Here is a 20,267-nt window from a genome sequence, read left to right on the forward strand (position 1 = left end):
TATACCCTAGCCTTTATCGGATTTCACTAGTTTTAATCCAGGGTGCTATATTTCATTTAGTTGCCCTGTCTCCTTAGTCTCCAGTCTGTGACTTTCGTTCCTTGGTTTTGACCTTGAAACTTTTCTTAGAGAGTATTGTTCACATGTTCTAGGTTTGTGTGCTGTTTTTCTCATTAGGTAAAGGGTATGGGTTTTTGGAAAGAGTACCCGAGGTGAAGTACCCTTCTCATCACATCATATGAGGGGATCCACATCACTAGTAATGTGATCAAGTAACCTTGATCCCTTGGTGAAGGTAGCATCTGCCAGGTTTCTCTCCCATGAAGTTACTAATCCCTTTCCATACTCTAGAAGATAGTCACTAAATCCAGCCCACACTCAAGAAGGATTAAGCTCCATCTCCACAAAGGGGTACATCTACGTATATTATTTGGAATTCTTCTGTAAGGAAGACTACCTTGTCTCTCTCTAAATGATTTTTAAAAATATTTTTAAAAATTAAAAAACAGGCAAGACACTGAATATTTGGGATCTTTTTTATTTTTATACACGACAAGATTTTACACCGATATTCAGTTAAATAGTACAAATTTACATTCATGAGGAATGTTAAAAAAAATTCAACTAAAAAACCCTCTTCTTCCTGTGACCCACAATCCTAACATTTTACAGTGCAGGGGAGAAAGGGGTTGGGGGGAGCATCCAAAACAAGTCTCTCCCAAAAGAAATGACTTAAATTTCACATTCCCTCTCCACACAGGATCCAAATGGTGAGAGTATAATTTACAATTCATCTTTTTCATCTGTAGATTTCTGTGAAAACAGAAAAATCAGAAGACATTAAAAGCTAGCAGAACAAAACCCTTTAGCTCACAAAAGTTTGCATGTAGGAAAAATAACTGACTGGTCTAAGCTTATTTTCATTATTTCAGTGGTAGATTAAAACCTCACCTTGGTAATCTGTAAGAATTTTAGATAATTTAGACCCCACCAAAAGGAGCAATGGCCCCTGAACACAACAATCAAAAATTTAAAACAGCCTGTTACTATATAATAAGGCGGAAGCAAATGGCCAAGAATATATACAGAAATATTGTGGACTAAGGAAAAATCTATTTAAAAACATCAAGAATGGATGACTAAAATAAAGAATGAAAGAAGTGGGAAGATCAAAGTATACACTATTTAAACAAAAAAGGTGATTTGCTCCAGCTTTCAAATTTGATTTGAAATGGCTATTTTGGGGCAGATTTCTATGTTACAGTCCTAACTCTGCCAGAACTAGAATGCAAGTCCCATTCTTGAGTTGCTATACCTTTGTTTCTTGTTCTTCTTCGTCTGTTCCGACATCCATTTCTTCATCATCTTGCTCTGTGTCTTCTGTGGTGTCCTCTGTTGTTTCTTCAGGCTCTTCTTCAGGTTCTTCTTCGACCTAAAGGAACATTTATGTGCCCATTAAAGGATCTATTTTCACTTTGCTCATTTAAATGTTTAGGATCATAATTAACTTCATAATCCTCTAATAAGAGTTAACAGTCAAGGTAACAAAGGGAGATTAAAAAAAAGCATGTAAAAGAATTTGTTTAACTTCTAGTACAGTGCACGACACTGGGGACTTAAAAAACACTTAATAAATTCTTTCAAAAGAATAGAAATTAGTCCAATTTCTCAGAGCTTTATCACTTAATCATGGGAAGCCTTTTCTTAAAAAAAGAAAAAAATTAAGCCTGTGTTGGAAGGCTGGGGATACAAACCTTTGCATCAGGGTCAATGTTTAAACTGAGGCGAAGCATTCTTTCTATTCTATCTCCATACTCTTTAGTGTCTGGTAAAAGATATCCTGACCGCAGTGTTGCTGTTTCAAACAAAACCACGGCAAGATCCGAAACTGTTTTGTCATCTTCGTCTTCCTGAGATGGAAGAAATCACACTTGATTAAAAGGTACAAAGTATTCAAATGAAAAGATGAAGGAGTAAGACTGTAATATTACCTTAACTCGTCGAAGCATGTCTCTGATCAGCGGATGTCTGGGATTAATTTCAAATGTTTTCTTCTGGCTGGCATAGTAACTTGAGGGGACAAAAGTGAACATTAATTAACATATCAAAAGTTAGGGTTCATACAATTCCCTTATTCTATTACTAAGTTTCATAATTATAATGAAAAGCTCTTGGAGAAATCAAGATGTACTTATATTGCTACATCATGCTTTCCCTTTTAAAGGTGGATGGACACCTTTAAAGGTGGATAAAAGAGTTAAAGAGAACTGTTTTATTTACTAGTGAATCCTGTGTCTAGAGCACTTGGTTGAGTGGATGAACTGATTTAATGTCTTGTTCATCCCCACTTAATTTATTGTCACTACTTTAAATGTAGCTGTCTCCCAGAGTTCTGAGTTCCTAGGCAGCCTCTCTGTGCTGCTCAAATAACTCCAATACGGTTCTAAGAAAAATTGCTTTTTATCTGAGCTCAGTTCTCAATGCATTCTGAACATACCTTCATCATCTTTCGCATTTTACTGTCAGTTGTGACTGTTCTCACTCCTATAGCTGCATGCTGAGGACAGGGAGGGTCTACATTATCCCCATCCTGGTATACTCATTATCTGTGCTGGGCTTAGGAGCTTATGACGATACGTCATTCTGACTACTAGTCACTGTCCCGAAGATAGCAGTGAGGACTGTTTTAGACCATCAGTGTATAAACATAATAGGTGCTCAAGTGTTTGTTAATGTATGACTGAAATAGGTGGACATTTATTAAATGACTACTATACTGTTGTAACAGGATATAAGCAGAAACCTGTTCTTCACCTGAAATTTATAATCTAGCTAGGGGACAAGACATGTAAGACAGCACCTTAGAATTTTATTGTATAAACATTATATTGGTGAGGGTGCTAATTATGAAATGTGTGTATGTATATATGTATTTATTTTAATGAATACATTTGTGAGAATCCCTAAAACTAGGCCTTGGGGATAAAGGTATGATGCAAATAAGAAAGGTAGCAAATAAGAAAGAAGTTATTCCAGGTGGGAGAGAGAACAAAAGCAGGCAAAAAAATTGTTTATAAGGCCGTTGTGACAATACAACAAGCTTGAAATATGTATTTCTTAAAAATAAAGGGTATCAAAGACCCACTTATCTCTAGTACTTGGACCTTGAGTTCAAATACTTGTTAACTCATGGGTCAAATTTTACCTTTTATTTTGTGGGCCATATTATCTAGGGGAGGGGTGTGGTGGTTTAAAAAGACTTAACTCATTTGAGAAATATAATTGTCATTAACCTCATCTATAACTTATAACTCTTAATATTATCTAAAATGTAGAAGAGATACCAGGTCAAGCATATAGTGTAATGCAAAAATGCAGACAATTTATGTGTAACAGAGTAAGAAAATTTGCATTTGTATATAAAATAGATCATGAGTCTAAGACCTTTCCTTTTATTTTTTTCCCTAATGGGCCATCTTGGACCATTTCTGTCCCAAGACCTTTTGTTTATCCATCTCATGTAGGAGGAATCCCTTTATAAATTTGTTGTCTACCTACTATATAGTAGAGAGTGGTGGAAACTTAAAACACATCCGTTCTTTGTATAGAAGCTGGCATTATCTCCTGAAGGGAGGCTGGACGAGAGCTGACACCTTGGTAGAGACTTTCCCAAGGACACTTACTTTGTGGAGATGTCCTTGCCCGTTTGGTATGCTTGAGCTTTCATGATTCTCTCCATGTTGCCAGACCACCCGTACTGGCTGGCCACAAGAGCACAAGGCGACTCTGTCAGGCGCTGAGAGACCACAGCCTTTTCAATCTTAGGACAAGAACCAAAGTTAGAGACATGAATATCAATAGTTAAAAGTTATTCAGTAATTGCCTTTCAACTCTTTAAGGATTCATCACTTAAGATCATAAACATAGAGGCAGGTCATAAAAGTACTCATTCAGATTCTCAGGAGACACTGTCATTTAATAGTCTGAATTTTTCAGTCAGAAATACTTAAATCACCAATTTTTAACAACATATAAAACTTAACCTGTTACAAGAGCAATATTAAACTACAGAAAACTTTCAGTTGTAAGGAAAAAAACCCCCTAGTACCCTCATATAGAATAACCACTATTATCCTTTTAATTCTTTGTAGTTCCTAAATTTTAAGGTTGTCCCCCCTAATAATTTAACCACAATATTAAATGTTCTGACAAGTTTTCATGGTTACAAAGTTACCAGTTGCAAAGTTTAGTATGCTGACAAAACAATTTTTAAAAAAAAAACGCAGATGCTACAATTTTCACATTTCTAATTTCCAGAAGAATACCTTGTCCTTGAGGGCTTTATCTTTCATCCAATTGAGCAGAGGCTCAAATTCTTTCTCAATTGCTTCACGATTCTCCTTAGTTTTCTCACTTTCATCAAACTTCACTCCTTCCTTGGCAACATTCTGGAACCTCTTCCCATCAAACTCAGGAAGAGCCTGAATGCAGTATTCATCCACAGGTTCTGTGAGATAAATCACTTCATAGCCCTTTTTCAGAAGTCGCTCAACAAATGGAGACGATTCGGCCTATGAAATTAAGGAAATTAAAGGTTAATTCCAAGTCTAGCCTCGGTATTTATTTGTTCATCTATGTTTATATAATATCTATATTTATATAATAGTAACAACCCCATTTTACAGGTGGAGAATTAAGAGGAACAAAGAATATAAATGACTTTCCTGTCAATGACTGACCAGACCTCCAAACTATCATAGTTCTTAATTACAATTAAATTTTTCTTTTTTTCCCCACTCAAGAGTTGGTTATAAATTCCCAGCTATATACCATGATCCCTGACAGGTTGAGTTTATCTCACCTCTTTTCTGCTGGACCCAGCCATGAAGTAGATTTTGTCTTGTTTCTCCTTCATTCTTTCCACATACTGGTCTAGACTAGTAATTTCACTTGGGTGATGAGAAGACTGGAATCGAAGAAGTTTAGCAAGACGTGTTCGATTGGAGTGGTCTTCAATCACACCAAGCTTGATGTTGGTACCAAATTCTTTCCAAAAAGTATCATTGTATTTCTCATCAGCAATCTTCTTGATCATGTCCAGAGTTTTACGGACAAGCTTCTTTCTAATCACCTGAACAAAATTAAGGAATAATTGATTAAAGAACTTCATCTCAAACTTTTGAGAACCTGCAATATGTGAGGTAGTGGAGGAGTAGTTGTGAAAGATACTATGACAGGGCATTATCACTGCCATTTATCAAGGGACAGGGAAGAAAGAACACTCCTAAGTCGGACTGAGCAGAAACTCAGTTGTCCCTGGAAATAGTCACAAGATTGCTTTCATGTTTACACTCTAACTTTAGACCAGGTTGTGTGTGTGTATGTGCATGTGTATATGTACATATATGTGTGTGTTCACTGTACAATTCTTTCGACTTTTCTGTTTGAAAATTTGTATTATAAAGTGGGGGAAAAACAACCAGATTCTCAGGATTTCAGAATTCCAGAGTAAAATTAAGTTCTTCATCTGTAGAGCCAAAGACTAGTCTCAAAATCTGGTGACTCCACTAATGGAAACTGTCCTCTAACTCAAATCGAAGAGCAAAGCAGCCAGTCTCGTCCCAGAGACACTCACCTTAAGCAGCTTATGCTGCTGAAGAGTCTCACGGGAAACATTCAAGGGGAGGTCATCTGAGTCCACCTTCAGATGGCAAACGAAAGTTCAGTGAGCAAAACACACTGGAGAAAACCAAAACCAAACCACCTCCTCCCACCACAATACTACCAGGTCCTCAACTCTAATGCCCCCTCTCCCCAATCTTCAGAAACTTACAACACCCTTGACAAAATTAAGGTACTTGGGCATCATATCATGGAAGTCATCCGTGATGAATACTCGGCGCACATAGAGCTAAGCAGAGACAAAAAAAACAAAACAAAAAAGTTACTTTCTGGAAATTACACTTTCAAATTTTAAATTCAGTTTATACTACTTAAACACCCACCTTAATATAATCACTCTTCTTAGATCCATATTCGTCAAAAAGACCACGTGGAGCTGATGTGGGTACGAATAAAATTGATTTGAAAGTAACTTCTCCTTCAGCAGTAAAGTGGATATAAGCCATGGGGTCATCGCTTTCCTATGGAAAGTTGGTACTTAGTTACCCAAACGGCACACAAGAAAGGCAGTGCAAAAGCTACGGTACAGTTCAGCATTTAATTAACCAAACGAGTGCCCTTACCAAAAAAGGGGTGGGGAGTTTACGGAGGGAAGAAACGACTAAGACTGCAATTCTAACTGCCTAGACATAGTCCTTTTGATGATGACTGTCAATAACATTATGTACTCCTAGACTCGGGAAGGATGGGTGAGTCCAGGTTCCACATGTGTGAGAACAGGATGGGAAAACCACCATCCTCAAGGACAAAACCATAAACATTACTTCAAGAATGGACTGGTCAACCACAAAAAGGACTCAGGAACAGATTTCTCCCTTGGAATCTGGACTACAGTTATGGCTATAAAGAGGTATGTAAATAGCTACAAAAGTATAAAGACAGGAGTTCCCTAGATCTGTATACATTATCCATTACTGTACCCACACATGGTTAGTCTGAATTGAGATGTGATGGTAAGTGTAAGATACACAGCCAAACTTTGAAGACACGGTACAGAAACCTCCCAAAAGTAAAACAGCTTATTAGGTGGCTCACATTGTATTTCTAATACAGCTGACCTAGATGAAAGTACCTTTGCATACACTAGGACTTTAGAGTTCATGGGAATGAAAGTGGAGGCAGAATCAGGGCAAGTTTTTAGAGGTAAAAAGCCTAAAGGATGGCTGGATGTTAACATAAGGAAAACCAAGAAGGTTAAGGAACAAATCTACAGGTGGAATAAAGAGTAAAGAATAGACAGACTCATACAGTATTAAGTTTTATGTAGTCATGCTAAGTCCATTGAACTATTATTCTACTTTATAAAAAAAGCTGTTTGGGGAAACATTACCTTGGAACAATCTTAATGCTAGTTGTGGATTCAAGAGTTACAAGGGTTCAGTAAAAGGAGAAAAATAGGCAAGGAAACAGAGTTAGTAATTATTCCTACCTAGGCATATGACCTCACAGTAATTGTTTGATGTTGTAAACAAGTTCTTTAAAGATTACATTAAAAGCCATTCAGTAAGATGACTTTGTTTTATGGGTTCTACAGTGGAAACCACACATCTGCCCATGTAGGTACTTCTTAATCTCTTTTGTAACACAAACCCCTTGGCAACCTGGTGAAGGCTACAGATTTCTTCTCAAATTTTTTTAAATACACAATATAAAATATACAGCATTAAAAATGAAAACAATTGTGAAGTATTTATAAACTGTTTTAAAACATTTTGATATCATAATATTTCATTATCACATTATTCTAAAACAATATTTACCTTTGAAAATGATTTGTAGAAAGCTTTGTATTCATCATCTTCTACTTCTTTTGATGGTCTCTGCCATATTGGTTTGATATCATTCATAAGTTCCCAATCCCAGACCGTTTTTTCAACCTGAAGTTACAGTATTTGATTAGTCTCTCCCAGCACCATTCAGCAGTTACACTAGTGGAAATCATAGCTTTAGGACATTTCAAAAGAATATGTGAAGCACCAAAGGATACCTCTAAGCTAGTATGTCCCTACCAACTGAATCAAAAATTAAAAATGTCAACACTTAAGGCTGATATTTAATATAAAATAGGCAATTGCTTATCATAATTTATTAAAATCCAATTAAGGTTTCTTCATTGTTCTTTATAACTAGCTAAAATGTTATTTCTTGAAAATATGTTGAGGTTAGAAAGATACACATATTATATATTCCTATTTCATGACTTGTAGAAATCTAACATCTTCCAATAAAAATTCCTCAAAACCTCCCACCATTACTTCTGCTACCTACCTATGATAGGTTAATTTCCAAGACGTATATTTTAATAGCAGACCAGAGAACTAATTTTATAGTTAATACCTGTATAGTTAACGTGACAAAAGATGCAGAAAGTTTTTTAAGATTTTAAAGTTCAAGACATGTTATAAGCCACCAGTCTTGAGCAACATGTAGAAGTTAGAAAACTCTTAATAAACATAACCTGTGTTTGGTACTTACAACTTTCTGGAAGCAGAAAACACAAAGTCCTTGTTTTTAAAAGATGGACTTAACATTTGGGAAAAGGTGAACTTTAAAACTTGAAGCTTGCCTCAAATCAGTCCGTGCATGCTTGGGTTTTCAAGTTTTCTCTAAAATATCCTAAACAATACTTTAAATATGGAGATGAACCAACCAGACTTACTTTTTTAGTTTTGGGTTTCTTTTCGTCTTCTTCTTCTTCTACTGCAGCTTCATCATCAGGTTCTTCTTTTTCTTCTTTTGTTGTTTCTTCTTCTTCCATGGGTTCCTCAACAGTTTCAGTCTGTTGGAGTAGAAAGTAGAATTACTGTTAAACTCATCTTTTTAATAATTCTGACTTGATTTTTAGAATATAAAACAAAATTACAACTCAAAAAAATAGGTCTTTTAGAAAATCCTGCAAGTATCAAAACTGAAAAAAAACCACATTTCATCTTCATTAAGTATTAAATATTTAAATATGTGCCAAGGTAATACATATAAATTTCAATATAGATTTACCTTGCTGCTCCATACATAAATAGGAAAGTTTATGAACTGTGAGTATTTTTTGACAAGATTTTTAATTGTATCCAATTCAAGGTAATCAGATGCTTCTTCTTTTAAAACAAGGCTGCAAAGAAAATAAGCCATTTATAAAGACACACGCATGGTTTAAAAGATTTGATTATAAATTCATCTAAATGCCTTCATAACAATGCTAACAGCCAGCAGGTCTGTGTAATCCAGGATGGCCTGTGTTATTCATGTTAGGACTCTCATCATCAATAAGGGTTTGTGAACTAATATATCAAAGATGGGTACGGTAAAGGGAAAAATCTTCCTTCCATTTCCTTAAGTGGAGAACATCCTTAGTTCTAGGTAGAAAATGAAACTGTTCCCAACCTTCTAAATATATTGGGGTTTTTTCATTTGAAGGACTTCAATCTTAAAAAAGCTCAAGGTCTAAAAACACTGAAACATTCTGGAGAAAAGTGTAATTATATGCACTGATAGTTAATCTAGAGATCCAATGATTATTGTAGATAGCGAACCCCTAATAAAAACACATTCCTTAAAAAAGCTAGAAAATTAATCTGAACTATTGTTTATATCTGCACCATCCAAAACAGTAGCCAGCCATATGTAACTATTTGAATAAAATTTAAAATTCGTTCTTTAGTTGCACTGCCACATCCAAGTACTCAATAGTCACATGTGGCTGGTGGCTGCCATACAAGACAGTGCAGACACAGAACATTTCCGTGAGCGTTCTCCTGGATAGCACTGATTTAGCTAACTCCAGTATCGACAACTGTAGCATTGCTTCCTCTTCTCCCTTCCTGCCACTTCTGCAAACCCTTCCTCCACCACCCCAAACAACAAATGACAACATAGTCTCACAGCAGGTGGCCCCTATCTTCATGTTTGTGCTCCCAATAAAAATGAAGGATGTTGTATCCATGGTACCCTTCCTGCCTCAAAAAGTGAAGGTTAGTAGCATCTGCCAAGAAGTAGACAGTACATGATGACACAGCCTAACATGGTGACTAAGTCTCTGGTCTTAGAGCCGCGTCATCTTAGTGATGCTGGGTTGGGGAAGAGTTCAGTTTTGGATGCAAGCTGAAGCTGATGGTTCGACATCTTTGTTAGATATTTAAATTAGATATATGAGCACAGAGCTCAGTTGTTAGGTCTAGATCAGAAGTCGACAAACTATGGCTAGAGCACGTAAGAAATTTTATCAAGACACAACCTCATTCATCATGTTGTCTACGGTTGCTTTCAAGCTAGAACAGCAGAGTTGTGCCCTGTGACTGATCCTATAGTCCACAAGCTTAAAATATTTACTAGTAGGCCCTTTAAGAAAAAGCTTGCTGACTTCTCATCTAGACTAAGAATATAGATTTGAGAATCCTGAGAAAAAGCATGACAGAAGTGAGACTAAATAAGGAATACAAGAATAATGAGAAAAGGGCTGAAAGTTAAATTTTAAAGCAAGAGAATATCAAAATTTAAGAAATGGGCAAAGAAAAAAAAAGGTATGCAGTATCATGGAAGCTGGGTACTAAGTGAATTGTTTTAAGGACTGTGTAGCAGAAAGCCAATTCTGTAGAAAACACAAGAGAAAAACTAAGAAGAAAAGAGAATCATTGCTGGAAGCAATGTAAGTTCAAGAATCCTGAATGCATTGGCTTCAGGAACAAGGGTTACTTACTGGTGACTTTATTTCAATGGAAAGGTGGTAAAGTTGACGTAAAGTGGACTGAGGCATGAACAGAAGGTGAAGGAGCAGCAAAGGCAAGTCTACTTTAAGCTCAACTGTGGAGGAGAGAGACAAATAGTGTGTGCCTGACAGTATAAGGGAGCATGGCACTACCCACCTTCCTTCCTTCCCCCAGAGACTAGAACATGCTTACACTTTGATGGGAAAGAGGGAGGTGTGTGGGAAAGGCTGACTTTAAAGATGGAGTAGGAATTAATTTATGCTTCGTCCCTGAGGAGGTTAAGATGAAAGACAACAGATCACAAATGGAGACTAGCTTTAGGGAAAAATGTAGAACATCTCCCTCATTGTGGTAAGAAGGACAGAAGCAATTACTTCAGTTTGCATTTACTGGATGTGGATTTCATGCCATCGTTTAATCCTCACAAAATCTCTCAGACGGTAGGTACAGTAGCAGCTAACTTCGGGGTGATGGACAGGAGTAGGTAGGAAACTGAATTGTCGGGTGGCTTCCATTTTATCGGTCAAATGTAAGATGAAGTCATGTATATAGGCAGGAGCTTGACCTCGTTACTTCCTTGCCTTCACTGTTTTCCTTTGGCCACTCTAGACCTTCAGATCCTCGCATGGGCCTCTTGTCTCTGAAACTTTCAACATGCTGGGCTTGCTGCTGCCTGGAGTATCTGAATCTAACTTCCCACTATTTCAGAAAGGCCTTCTGGTAAGGGAAGTCTCTTAGCTTCCCTTCTGGCATTTCCACTCTGAAATGACTTCATGTTTTTCTTCCTTACTAGAATGAGCCACGTGAAAGCAGGGACCTCATCTGTCTTCTTCTCCACTGTTGCCCTAAACCCTAGCAGGTGATAGGCACTGAAATGAGTACCTATTGAGTGAATGGTGGGGCAGGAAAACTTGAAAAGGCAGTTTTGCCCAGGGAAAGCACAACCTGTTGGCAAGTTTCATTTACTGATCAACCATCCATGCTACCCGTGTGAAACTGTCCTGATACCTGATTCATTTATACAAGTATTTTGCCAAGCAAGAGTTAGATTCTGGGAACAGCAGTCAACAAAATGTTCGCTTTCTTAATGCTTATATCTAGATAATCTTGCCTGTCTTGCCTGTCTCTCAGTATCCTAAGACATCAGCTCCTCCTGGGACATACCATGTTCTATCTTTCTAGTTAAGAGATGTGATTTACCTATGTATGCCCTTAACAGCTAATGACAAAGGGCACTGGGGTATAACAGTGATGCCTCCTAATGAGACCGAGAGATGTGAAATGGTAATGACAAAGGCAAGGGAAGGTAAATTGGGAAGAATAAATTAGTACAAGTACTAAAATGCAGTCATCTAATTAGCCTTCATTAAGGAACATCTGTGCTGATGAAGACAGGAAATGTTACTTTTCGGGATGAAGAAAATTGGTCAAAATGATAATGCTTCTTACCTACTTGAGTATTTAAGCATTCTTACTAAGAAAATTTAAAACTGAACGAAGGAAAAAAAAAAGCCAGACTTCAGGGACATTTTTCACTTGGCAGGACTGGGCAAGTCAACTGACCTCTGGGAAAAAAGGCAGAAAGCTGCCCTGTGGACCTAAGCTCTGTCTCATCTGCACAAACAATAGTTACTGACTTAAGACGAATTCCAACTCAAATTCAATCATTACTAATTACCCTCATACGGGACATTTTCTCCCAAAGAAATTTCATGACTTTGTTCAAGCTCTTTATCTCTACTTGTTCTCTCCAAACCACAACCCCTGTTGCTACCACAGATCTTGAATGTTTTCAGTGGTCACCCAGTCTCCTGTCATCCAGTTCTGCCATCCTCCACACCCTTCAGAAAACTAATTCCATGAATATAATGTTCCGCCATGCTTTACCCACGATGCTCCACAGACTGAAACTACTTTTCTAAGTCTCGCTTCCCTGGAAAACTTGGACCAAGACACTGCTCTGTGAGGCCTCCAATTTGCCTTCTTCCCTGGAAGAGCTAACCCTTCCTACTTTATGTCCTCCACAAACAACAGCCAGCACAGCTCTTTGTGTCTGGCTGGGCCTTAGGTCCTCAAAACATTTCCTCAAGTGATGAGCACAGTTCAATTTCCTCATTTTATAGGCAAGGAAATTAAGGCCCAGAATAAGCTGTTTGCTCAGAGAGCCCGAACTGGAGACTCAAGAGCCTCACTACGACCATTAATTCTTATTAGGAATTAGTAACACTCACGTAATTGTAGTTCCCCGTCCTAGAGTGTTTCCTCTTGGGTCAGCAATTACAGAAAATTCATTGGAGTCAGATTCCCAGATGTGCTGGGTGTCGTTGTTGTGTTTTGACGTGACAATGACCTTATCTGCTACAAGGAAGGCAGAATAGAAACCGACACCAAACTGGCCAATCAATTCAGAAGTTGACTGGCCATCTTCTTGTGCCTCAGTCATTTTGTTTAAAAACTCGCTTGTCCCAGATTTGGCGATGGTACCAAGGTTTTTAACCAACTCTTCCCGGGTCATTCCTATACCAGTGTCTGTGACATGTAGCAGGTTCTTCTCCTTGTCACACTAAAAGCAAGACAAAAACAAGATCGTTATATCTGCTTACTGCTCACAGTATGAGGAGTAAATACTGAGCTATATACATTGAGAAACTACCAGCTTTGGGCCACCTCAATTCCAATACAGAAAACTAAACTGAAATATTTTCCTCCATATAGTATGTTATGGCCTTTTAAGAAAGTGCCCATCTTAAGTACAAGCAACTTCCTTTATAGAGAATAATTATCAGTATCAACGAGAGCAGAGACTGGTCTAAATGTCAAAGGGCAGAGATAGACTAAACAAAACAAGTTATTTTGGAAGCAAATATTCAAGAAAAATACAATTTTATGTTTTGCCTATTTCTCTGATAGAAAAGTACAAAACTTGAATGACTTCTGTATTTGGAATCTGTGGTGGTCAACGTTCTTCACTGAACATTCCCGGCTTTCTGCCTTCCAGAAATATAACAGGAATCGACGTCCTCCATTTATGGTTGGGTAAGGCCATATGCCTAGCTCTGACCAATGAGTTATAAGTGAGAGGAGTGTGGCTTTCAGGATGGAGCCTTTAATTGATGTAAGACCCTCCAAGCTCTCTCTACACCATGGCAACCAGCTACATACACTCCAGATGGCGGCTGCTCCATCAGCCTGTGTCCTGGAGTGAGGGTGACACAAAGCAAAGGCCACAGGCAGCCAGTGACTGATGATTTAAGCCAGGGGTGGCAACCTTGGTTTGTAAAAGGGCCAGAGAGTAAATATTTTAGGCTTTGTGGGCCATATGGTTTCTGTCACAACTACTCAACTCTGCCATGTAGCACAAAAGCAGTCTTAGATAATACACAAGCAGGCGTGGCAGTGTTCCAATAAAACTTGTTACTGTAGCATAACCTAGTCTATCTTGACTAATACAGATTCTCTATCTCCAAGGATTTCTTTTATTGTAAAACTGTTTTAAACTTACCTTAATTTTGACCGTTAGTTCCTCATTGCCAGAAAGAGCATTTTCATCAGTCAGTGATATTAGCCTTATCTTATCTAAAGCATCAGAAGCATTTGAAATCAGTTCTCTCAGGAAAATCTAAATGGAAGCCAGATTTCATACACACTCAGGTTAGCTTCAAGATACGCCAGACATTAAATTTAACGTCAAACTCATTTTATTTCTCCTCTGTACTCTGAAAAAGCACTCTTCAAGGAATGATTTCTTATCATTCCTCAGGTAGAGGTGCCTTTACTCTCCTGGTCAAAGGGGGTATAGCTCCTTACACAGAGGACTGGAGCAACTCTAAGGGATCCCTGCACTGGTCAGAGTAGTTACGCTCTATTCTCCTCCTAGTGATCTCTAGGTATGCAGTGCATGAGGCCTGCTTTGTGTGACGGCCCTTAACACTCACAGTATTTAGCACGCCATGAACACATTTGGAGGAGAAAGGGAAAATGTCTAATAATCCCTGACTCAACCCAACACACACACACTCGCACACACACGTACACACACGCGTGCGCACGTGCAAACACGTTACCTAGTGGCAATTCTTGTACATAGAGTACAGGGTATTTAAACCTGGCTAACTACTTACTTGGAATTCCCATGTAAGTACATTTACTATGAAAATAAGTAAGTATGCTACCAAACAAAGAGAAAATAGTATTTGCTTACCTCTTTATTTTTATACAATGAATTGATGATAAGTTTCATCATTCTGTTTACTTCAGCTTGGAAGGCAAACTTTTCTGATTTCTCTCTAAGTTCTCTTATTTGGGATGCATTCAATCCATCCAACTGAATAGCCTCTTCCTCTCTAAGGAAATAAATTTGATAAACAAATACTGCATTGCTTAGTTTCCTCCAAATATATAGGATCTGTGATGAGAGCACAGTGATCTCTTAAGAGTGTCTGTTGTGTTAAAAGGGTGAAATGGAGACCTTTCTAAACTATTGCTAATCTACCAGCTCAGTATTATTTTACCACAGTCGTAGGACACCAAGATGGAAATACTGTTCCTAAAATTGTCAGAAAAATAAACCCAGCTTTCCTCTACTAAAAAGCAAAGTCATACTCATTTATGTTCCCCCATACATGGAACTGCCCCTTTGACAGGGAAGCTTCGGCCTTTTAGGGTCTACAAAACTGTCAGTTAAGTCCTAAGAGGCCAAATTTTAAAACACTGCAACAGACAGAAATCCTGTTTTTAAAACTACTAAGTGTACACACACTTACTGAGTACAAAACCAACCGAAAGTCTCTCCTAAGGTTTTAGGACGGTAATAGTGCTAGTATTTTGCAATAGTTATCCAGATAATTTTCAAAGGACTTCAATCAAGTTTGACCATTCTTAGGGGCAAGTTAGGCGATATTTATTTATGTGTGCACATGGCTTGCTACATTTTGAAGGACCATTTTCAAGGTTATAAATTCGGGTGTTACACTTCATCTGGACCTTTGGAGATACAAAAGAAACCACTGTATTCCACAGTGTTCACAAGAGCTTATCTGTATAGTTTCAAATGAACACAAACCTCTGTACTACTTCATCATCTGTCCTTGAGCCTTCTCTACTTTTACCCAGATCCTCTTCCACTGTACCATCCACGTCAACTTCATCAGCTCGCACCGACCCTGAAGAAAGATTTAACACCGAAAAACATTGTTGTTGTTATGTGTACTTCTCAGAAGGAATACAATCAGACAGGGCAAGGGTAGGGGCTGCATCATTCAATTGGTAAATACGGGAGGTGGGGATGGGAGAATGGATCCACTGGTTGAAATACCCAATGTAAACCCAAGTCTGCACAGTTCTTATTTAAGCCCAGATACTAAGGTTCCCCAGGAGATTCTAAAACACCGAGGCAGCCATCACTTCTAAAATGCCACCTTCGGATCCTTTATAAATAACGTTTAGCAGTTGATACTAGGCCTCTTCTACAGTCACACGTGTTGCGCGCAGGCCAAGAGAAGGCCTCCAAACTGACCATATCAAAACTTAGGCCTTCAATATCACAGGTCAAAATACAAATAGGATTTGTGCAACCTTTGGCGAAAGGAACTGAAATCCAGTCCAGGGGTCGGAGAAGGGGAAGACACGTTAAGAGATTTTTATGATATTATGGAGCTGGAGCAAAAGTGAATCAAACACGCTAACACTGCCTTTCTGGTAACCCAGGGCCCCACGCTTCCAAGACCAGCATGGGCCTAAGAAAGGAAACGCGCGTTCGCTAAGGGGTCGGAAGACATGAGGGTCCTTAAGCTCAGACAGCGAAATATTGAGACGTCTGCAAAAGTCCGTCGGACGGGGCACCTACAACGATCTTGGGGGTAGCGAGAGCTCGAGAGAGACCCCACATCCAAGCGACTGAGATCTCCCAGTGCGGATACTAGGAGATCTGCAAGGGATTTAAATAATTCTGTTCTTTTCTTCTTTCCAGAGAAGAGTAAACGAAAGACCCTGAGCCTCTTTCGAGGAAAGATGATGGGCCCCTCCGCCCAGCGCAGGCCCTGTTATCCCCCTCCCAGGCTCAACGCCCCCAGAACCTTCGAGAAGACGCCGCGCTTGAGGAGGGGGGGCATCCGGGGTGCCCGCTCCTCCGAGATCACTCACCGAAGGTCAGCAGTACGCAGCAGAGGCCCAGCACCCACAGGGCCCTCATGGCGCACGGCTGCCGAGGCTCTCAAGTCCCTTTTGATCGCAGGAGCTGCCTCCGCCCTGCCACCCCTGGGTTCAGATCCTTAGACCTCAAGCCGCGCGGTCCGCCCACTGCCCCCCAAGCCGGTCTGGCCGCTTTTCACCCCCACTTCTTGAGGGCGGGGGACGGGAAACACGAACTCACCAATCCTGCCGCACCACGCACCTTCTGTAACCAATGGGGACTCGCGGGGGGGACCGCAGTCCACCAATCGGAGCTGTCCAGGTGCGGTGCCCGATGCCCGAAGCGTGGCTCCTTCCGATTGGTCATCCATAGCTGCTACTCTCCAATCAAAGGGCTCCGCGGGCCCCTTTCACGCGGGACCGCCCCTTTGCCTGGGAAGCTTTGGCCTCTTTGGGAAACCGTCCAATTAACGTCAGCCCAGAACACATCCCTCTTTTTGGAGAGGTCACAGCGAAACCACTTCCGGATCCTAGAGAGCGTTTATTCCGTGACCAGGGGAAACGGTAGCCATGGCAACGCGTTCTTCATCTTTCCTCTGACTACACGTGGAGTCACGTTGGGAGGATTCCAGTGCGAATTTTCTCAGTGAGCTTTCTATTTGGTAGTACTTCTCGGAAAAGAGAAATACGTGAGAGGTAGTTGACAATCCCCGGGTCGCTTTTAGATGGGGATGGGGGTGGTGTGTAACTTCAATCCCGGCATGCAACACAGTAGGGGGTACACTGTATTGAATGCTGGGAATCGTAGTCTTTGGCCAGCTGCATAGTTTGGCCCTTTTTTCCACATTATCCCTGCAAGTCCTTGCGTGAACTCTGCGCTGCGTGTTTTAGAATTTTACGTTTCCTTCCGGTCGCAGTAGCGATTTGTACCTATTCCAGGACTCTGAAATGTACACAGCTTTTGAAGCGGGCCTAGAAAGCCGGCACGCCTTGGCCGAGGCCGCTCTGTGTTATGGGGGTCGGCCTGAGTCTGGGTTCCTCCTCAGGCTCGGAAACACGCGTTTCCAAATCAGGCTTCTTTTGTCACTTGGGCAACTTGACCCTTCCCTTCAGTCCCTCTGCGCGTTCCACTGCGGGAATCCCGAGGCCTCCCTGATTAGGTTTACAGAAAAAGGTAGTGAGGGTTTTTATTTATTTTTTTCTTCTTCCTTGAGGGAAATTGCAAACAACTTTGATGCCCTCAACTTCTTCATTAAGTTCAAAGGCGGTGACCCGGCAGTCTTCAAGTCCCTGCTGTTAAGTTAGGTGGCGAGCATGGTCGTAAAGTTCGGTCTACGGTACCACAGAAAAGGAAAAAAGGTTTCTTTTCAAGAGCGCAGGAGGATACACCTGCAGGTATTTGAAAGCAAAACCTGTCGAGCTGTAAATGAAAGGGGGGGTGCTTTGTAACTTCATAGAAATACCCAGTCAGCGATCAGAAAGACACATAAAGCACCAGGTGTCTTTCCAATGAGGGAAGTCCCTCGGAGTAGGCTTGTGTCTTTGGACATATTTTTTATGTCTCTTTAATCTAGTCTTTACATAACCCTCACCCCGGCTCGCTCCCCGTTTCCAGCTAAAACACTCCCTCTTCCTTATTGTTTCCTCCAGGAAAATTAAACTTCGAATTTGTTTTCATCTAATCATCCGAATTCCTGAAGACAAGCTTTTCAGTGATAGTCTCTCGTAATCTTTTATAACTTCCCCTATTTAGGTTTGCCTATCTTATTTCTGTGGTTGGTGTTTACACATTGTGGTGGTGTCTTATTTACATCTGCCCAAATTACCAACATTTGTTATTAGTAAGCGAAGGGTAGTTCACTCAGCCTTTTTTTTTTTAATGCTTCTGTGCTTGCATTTTTTTTTTAGAGTATATTAGGGTGTTAATTACATTCAGAAATCTCAAAGAATTGTGTCTTTGTATGTTTTCACTCTTATTTTTTTGTCTTTAGAAAAAGATGAGTTTCTTCACTTTTCTGCATTTCATAGCTCAATTTTTTCAGGTTTTCTCTAGCTCTGAACAAGTCAGTAGCCAGTTCTGAAACTGCTAATTCCATCTTAACTGTTTAGTGGTGTGTATGTAATTAGTGCTGCACCTGGAGGGAACTGAGAATGAGACAGGCCCTCCAAAATAGATCCATCGTTTGTGAGTATATTTTTTTTGCAGGTGATGGTAGGAAATGTATGAAGCAGGCAGAACACAACACAGTAGACTGGCAGAAGACCATGGCTGGCTGTTGTCTGTCTCAGCTCTGCCCCTTTAAGACAGGATCCCTGGCTGTGCCTTCTGTAAAAGTAAGGGGCAGCTCACTCAGTTCGCAGCCTTGCTGTTTCTCCACTGTGGTCTCCACTTCTGACTTTTGACCCATTATTTATCGTCAGTTTCCGTCTTGGTCCAGCTCCTTCAGAATTTATACTGAAGATTGATATTAAGCTGCCTACCTTTGGCTCTGATTCCCTTGCTTCCTAATTTTAGTTTGTCCCTTTTGACACTCTATGTCCATGGACATTACTGGAAACAGCTACCGTTGTTTTTGTTGTTGTTAGGCTTCTTCTTGGAAGAAAAAACCAGATAGGCAAAGGGATGTCCTTTGAGGCAATGCATCGCTCACCTGGTAGATAGGTGTTGTCCAGCAGTGCGGAGTCAGGGAGAATGCAGACCTGGGAGATAAAGGCAGGAAAGCAGTTGGCGTCAGGGAGCATTAAGGAATGGGGCTGAGCACCAAGGTGAATTTGTTGGTTGGTTGATTGGTTCACTTATTCATTCATTTATTAACGCAGTAAGTGTTGAAGACCTGCTATATACCGGGTAGTATGCAAGGTGCTGGCAGTGTAGGGGTAAGCAATATAGATATGGTCTCTATTCATACAGAGCTTGAACAAATATTAACAGTGGAGTTGCATCATAAGCACCTGTATCTTATTTATTTAATTTTTAATTTTTTTATAAGGGTTTATTTGAGCCAAACTGAAGACGTGTGCCAGGGAGCAAGATATCAAATGCTCCCCGCATGTATCTTATTTAAACTGAAGCAAAGATATAAAAGCCTGACTGCAAAAGAGTATGAGGGACCTTTTTTTGGGTGATGGAAATACTCTTGATCTTGATTTTAGTGGTGGTTAAAACTTATCAAACTGTACATTTGAAAAAGTGACTTTTCTGATATGTAAATTATACCTCAACCAAAAAACAAACAAAAAACCCCACCAAACTAAAAGCAACTCTCATTCTAAACAACAAAACACTGAAACCCGTTTTAGTAGGAATCAGGAACCAGAGATACCCTCTATTCTCAGTATTGTCCCTCACTGTTTAAGAGAGTGCAACAGGATGACAAGAAAATGAAGTAATTGGCATTAATTTTAGAAAAGTTCAAGTCTTTTATTTTGAAATTCCTTCTTACTGTTAAAATGACTGTATATCCCAGAAAACCTGCGAGACTGTAGTCAGGGGTGAAAAGCACACACATGCGCGCACACACACAGCCACAATAAATATGAGAATCTGGTAAATTATTGACTATAAGATAAATATGTAAACACCAATAGACTTGCTCTAATCTTGCAAAAACACATAATAAGTGGAAATTTTTAATGTTTCATTCATATTAGAGACAAAACCCATAAAATACTTAGGAATAAACTAGACAAGAAAGACATAGCTCCTATGTGAAGAAAACTAGAAAATCTTATTGACGAATATAAAATAAGTGG

The 20,267-nt window shown here is 39.6% G+C and overlaps 1 protein-coding gene and 1 long non-coding RNA gene across 2 annotated transcripts in view; one reads left to right on the top strand and one right to left on the bottom strand.

The window, feature by feature from the left end:
* Positions 1-522: 522 nt before the first annotated feature.
* Positions 523-16,711, bottom strand: HSP90B1 (heat shock protein 90 beta family member 1). Its single transcript, XM_033117560.1, has 18 exons — positions 16,527-16,711; positions 15,448-15,547; positions 14,587-14,728; positions 13,888-14,004; positions 12,617-12,948; positions 8,680-8,791; positions 8,342-8,461; positions 7,443-7,559; positions 6,006-6,143; positions 5,834-5,911; positions 5,636-5,701; positions 4,862-5,131; positions 4,326-4,571; positions 3,684-3,820; positions 1,992-2,070; positions 1,755-1,910; positions 1,316-1,432; positions 523-813 (listed from the first exon to the last, which is right to left on the bottom strand). Exons 1-18 carry the CDS (start codon positions 16,573-16,575, stop codon positions 784-786), a joined length of 2,406 nt encoding a protein of 801 aa, XP_032973451.1. The 5' UTR covers positions 16,576-16,711; the 3' UTR covers positions 523-783.
* A 75-nt stretch (positions 16,712-16,786) lies between these two features.
* Positions 16,787-20,267, top strand: part of LOC117028696 (uncharacterized) — a 38,900-nt gene continuing 35,419 nt past the window's right edge. Inside the window, exon 1 of the long non-coding RNA XR_004424154.1 lies at positions 16,787-17,160. This is a non-coding gene — a long non-coding RNA (uncharacterized LOC117028696). The remainder of the gene's footprint in view (positions 17,161-20,267) is intronic.

Source organism: Rhinolophus ferrumequinum, chromosome 10 (genome assembly GCF_004115265.2).
Source record: "Rhinolophus ferrumequinum isolate MPI-CBG mRhiFer1 chromosome 10, mRhiFer1_v1.p, whole genome shotgun sequence".
Taxonomy (NCBI): domain Eukaryota; kingdom Metazoa; phylum Chordata; class Mammalia; order Chiroptera; family Rhinolophidae; genus Rhinolophus; species Rhinolophus ferrumequinum.

What these genes read in the sequence shown, in the direction of transcription:
- HSP90B1 (XM_033117560.1), bottom strand. Translation starts at nt 16,575, where the DNA reads ATGAGGGCCCTGTGGGTGCTGGGCCTCTGCTGCGTACTGCTGACCTTC. An exon ending in AGAAACCCAAAACTAAAAAA is followed by an intron (nt 7,560 to 8,341) that starts GTAAGTCTGGTT and finishes CTGTAACTTCAG; the next exon opens with GTTGAAAAAACGGTCTGGGA. An exon ending in ATAAAGCCCTCAAGGACAAG is followed by an intron (nt 3,821 to 4,325) that starts GTATTCTTCTGG and finishes TCTTGTCCTAAG; the next exon opens with ATTGAAAAGGCTGTGGTCTC.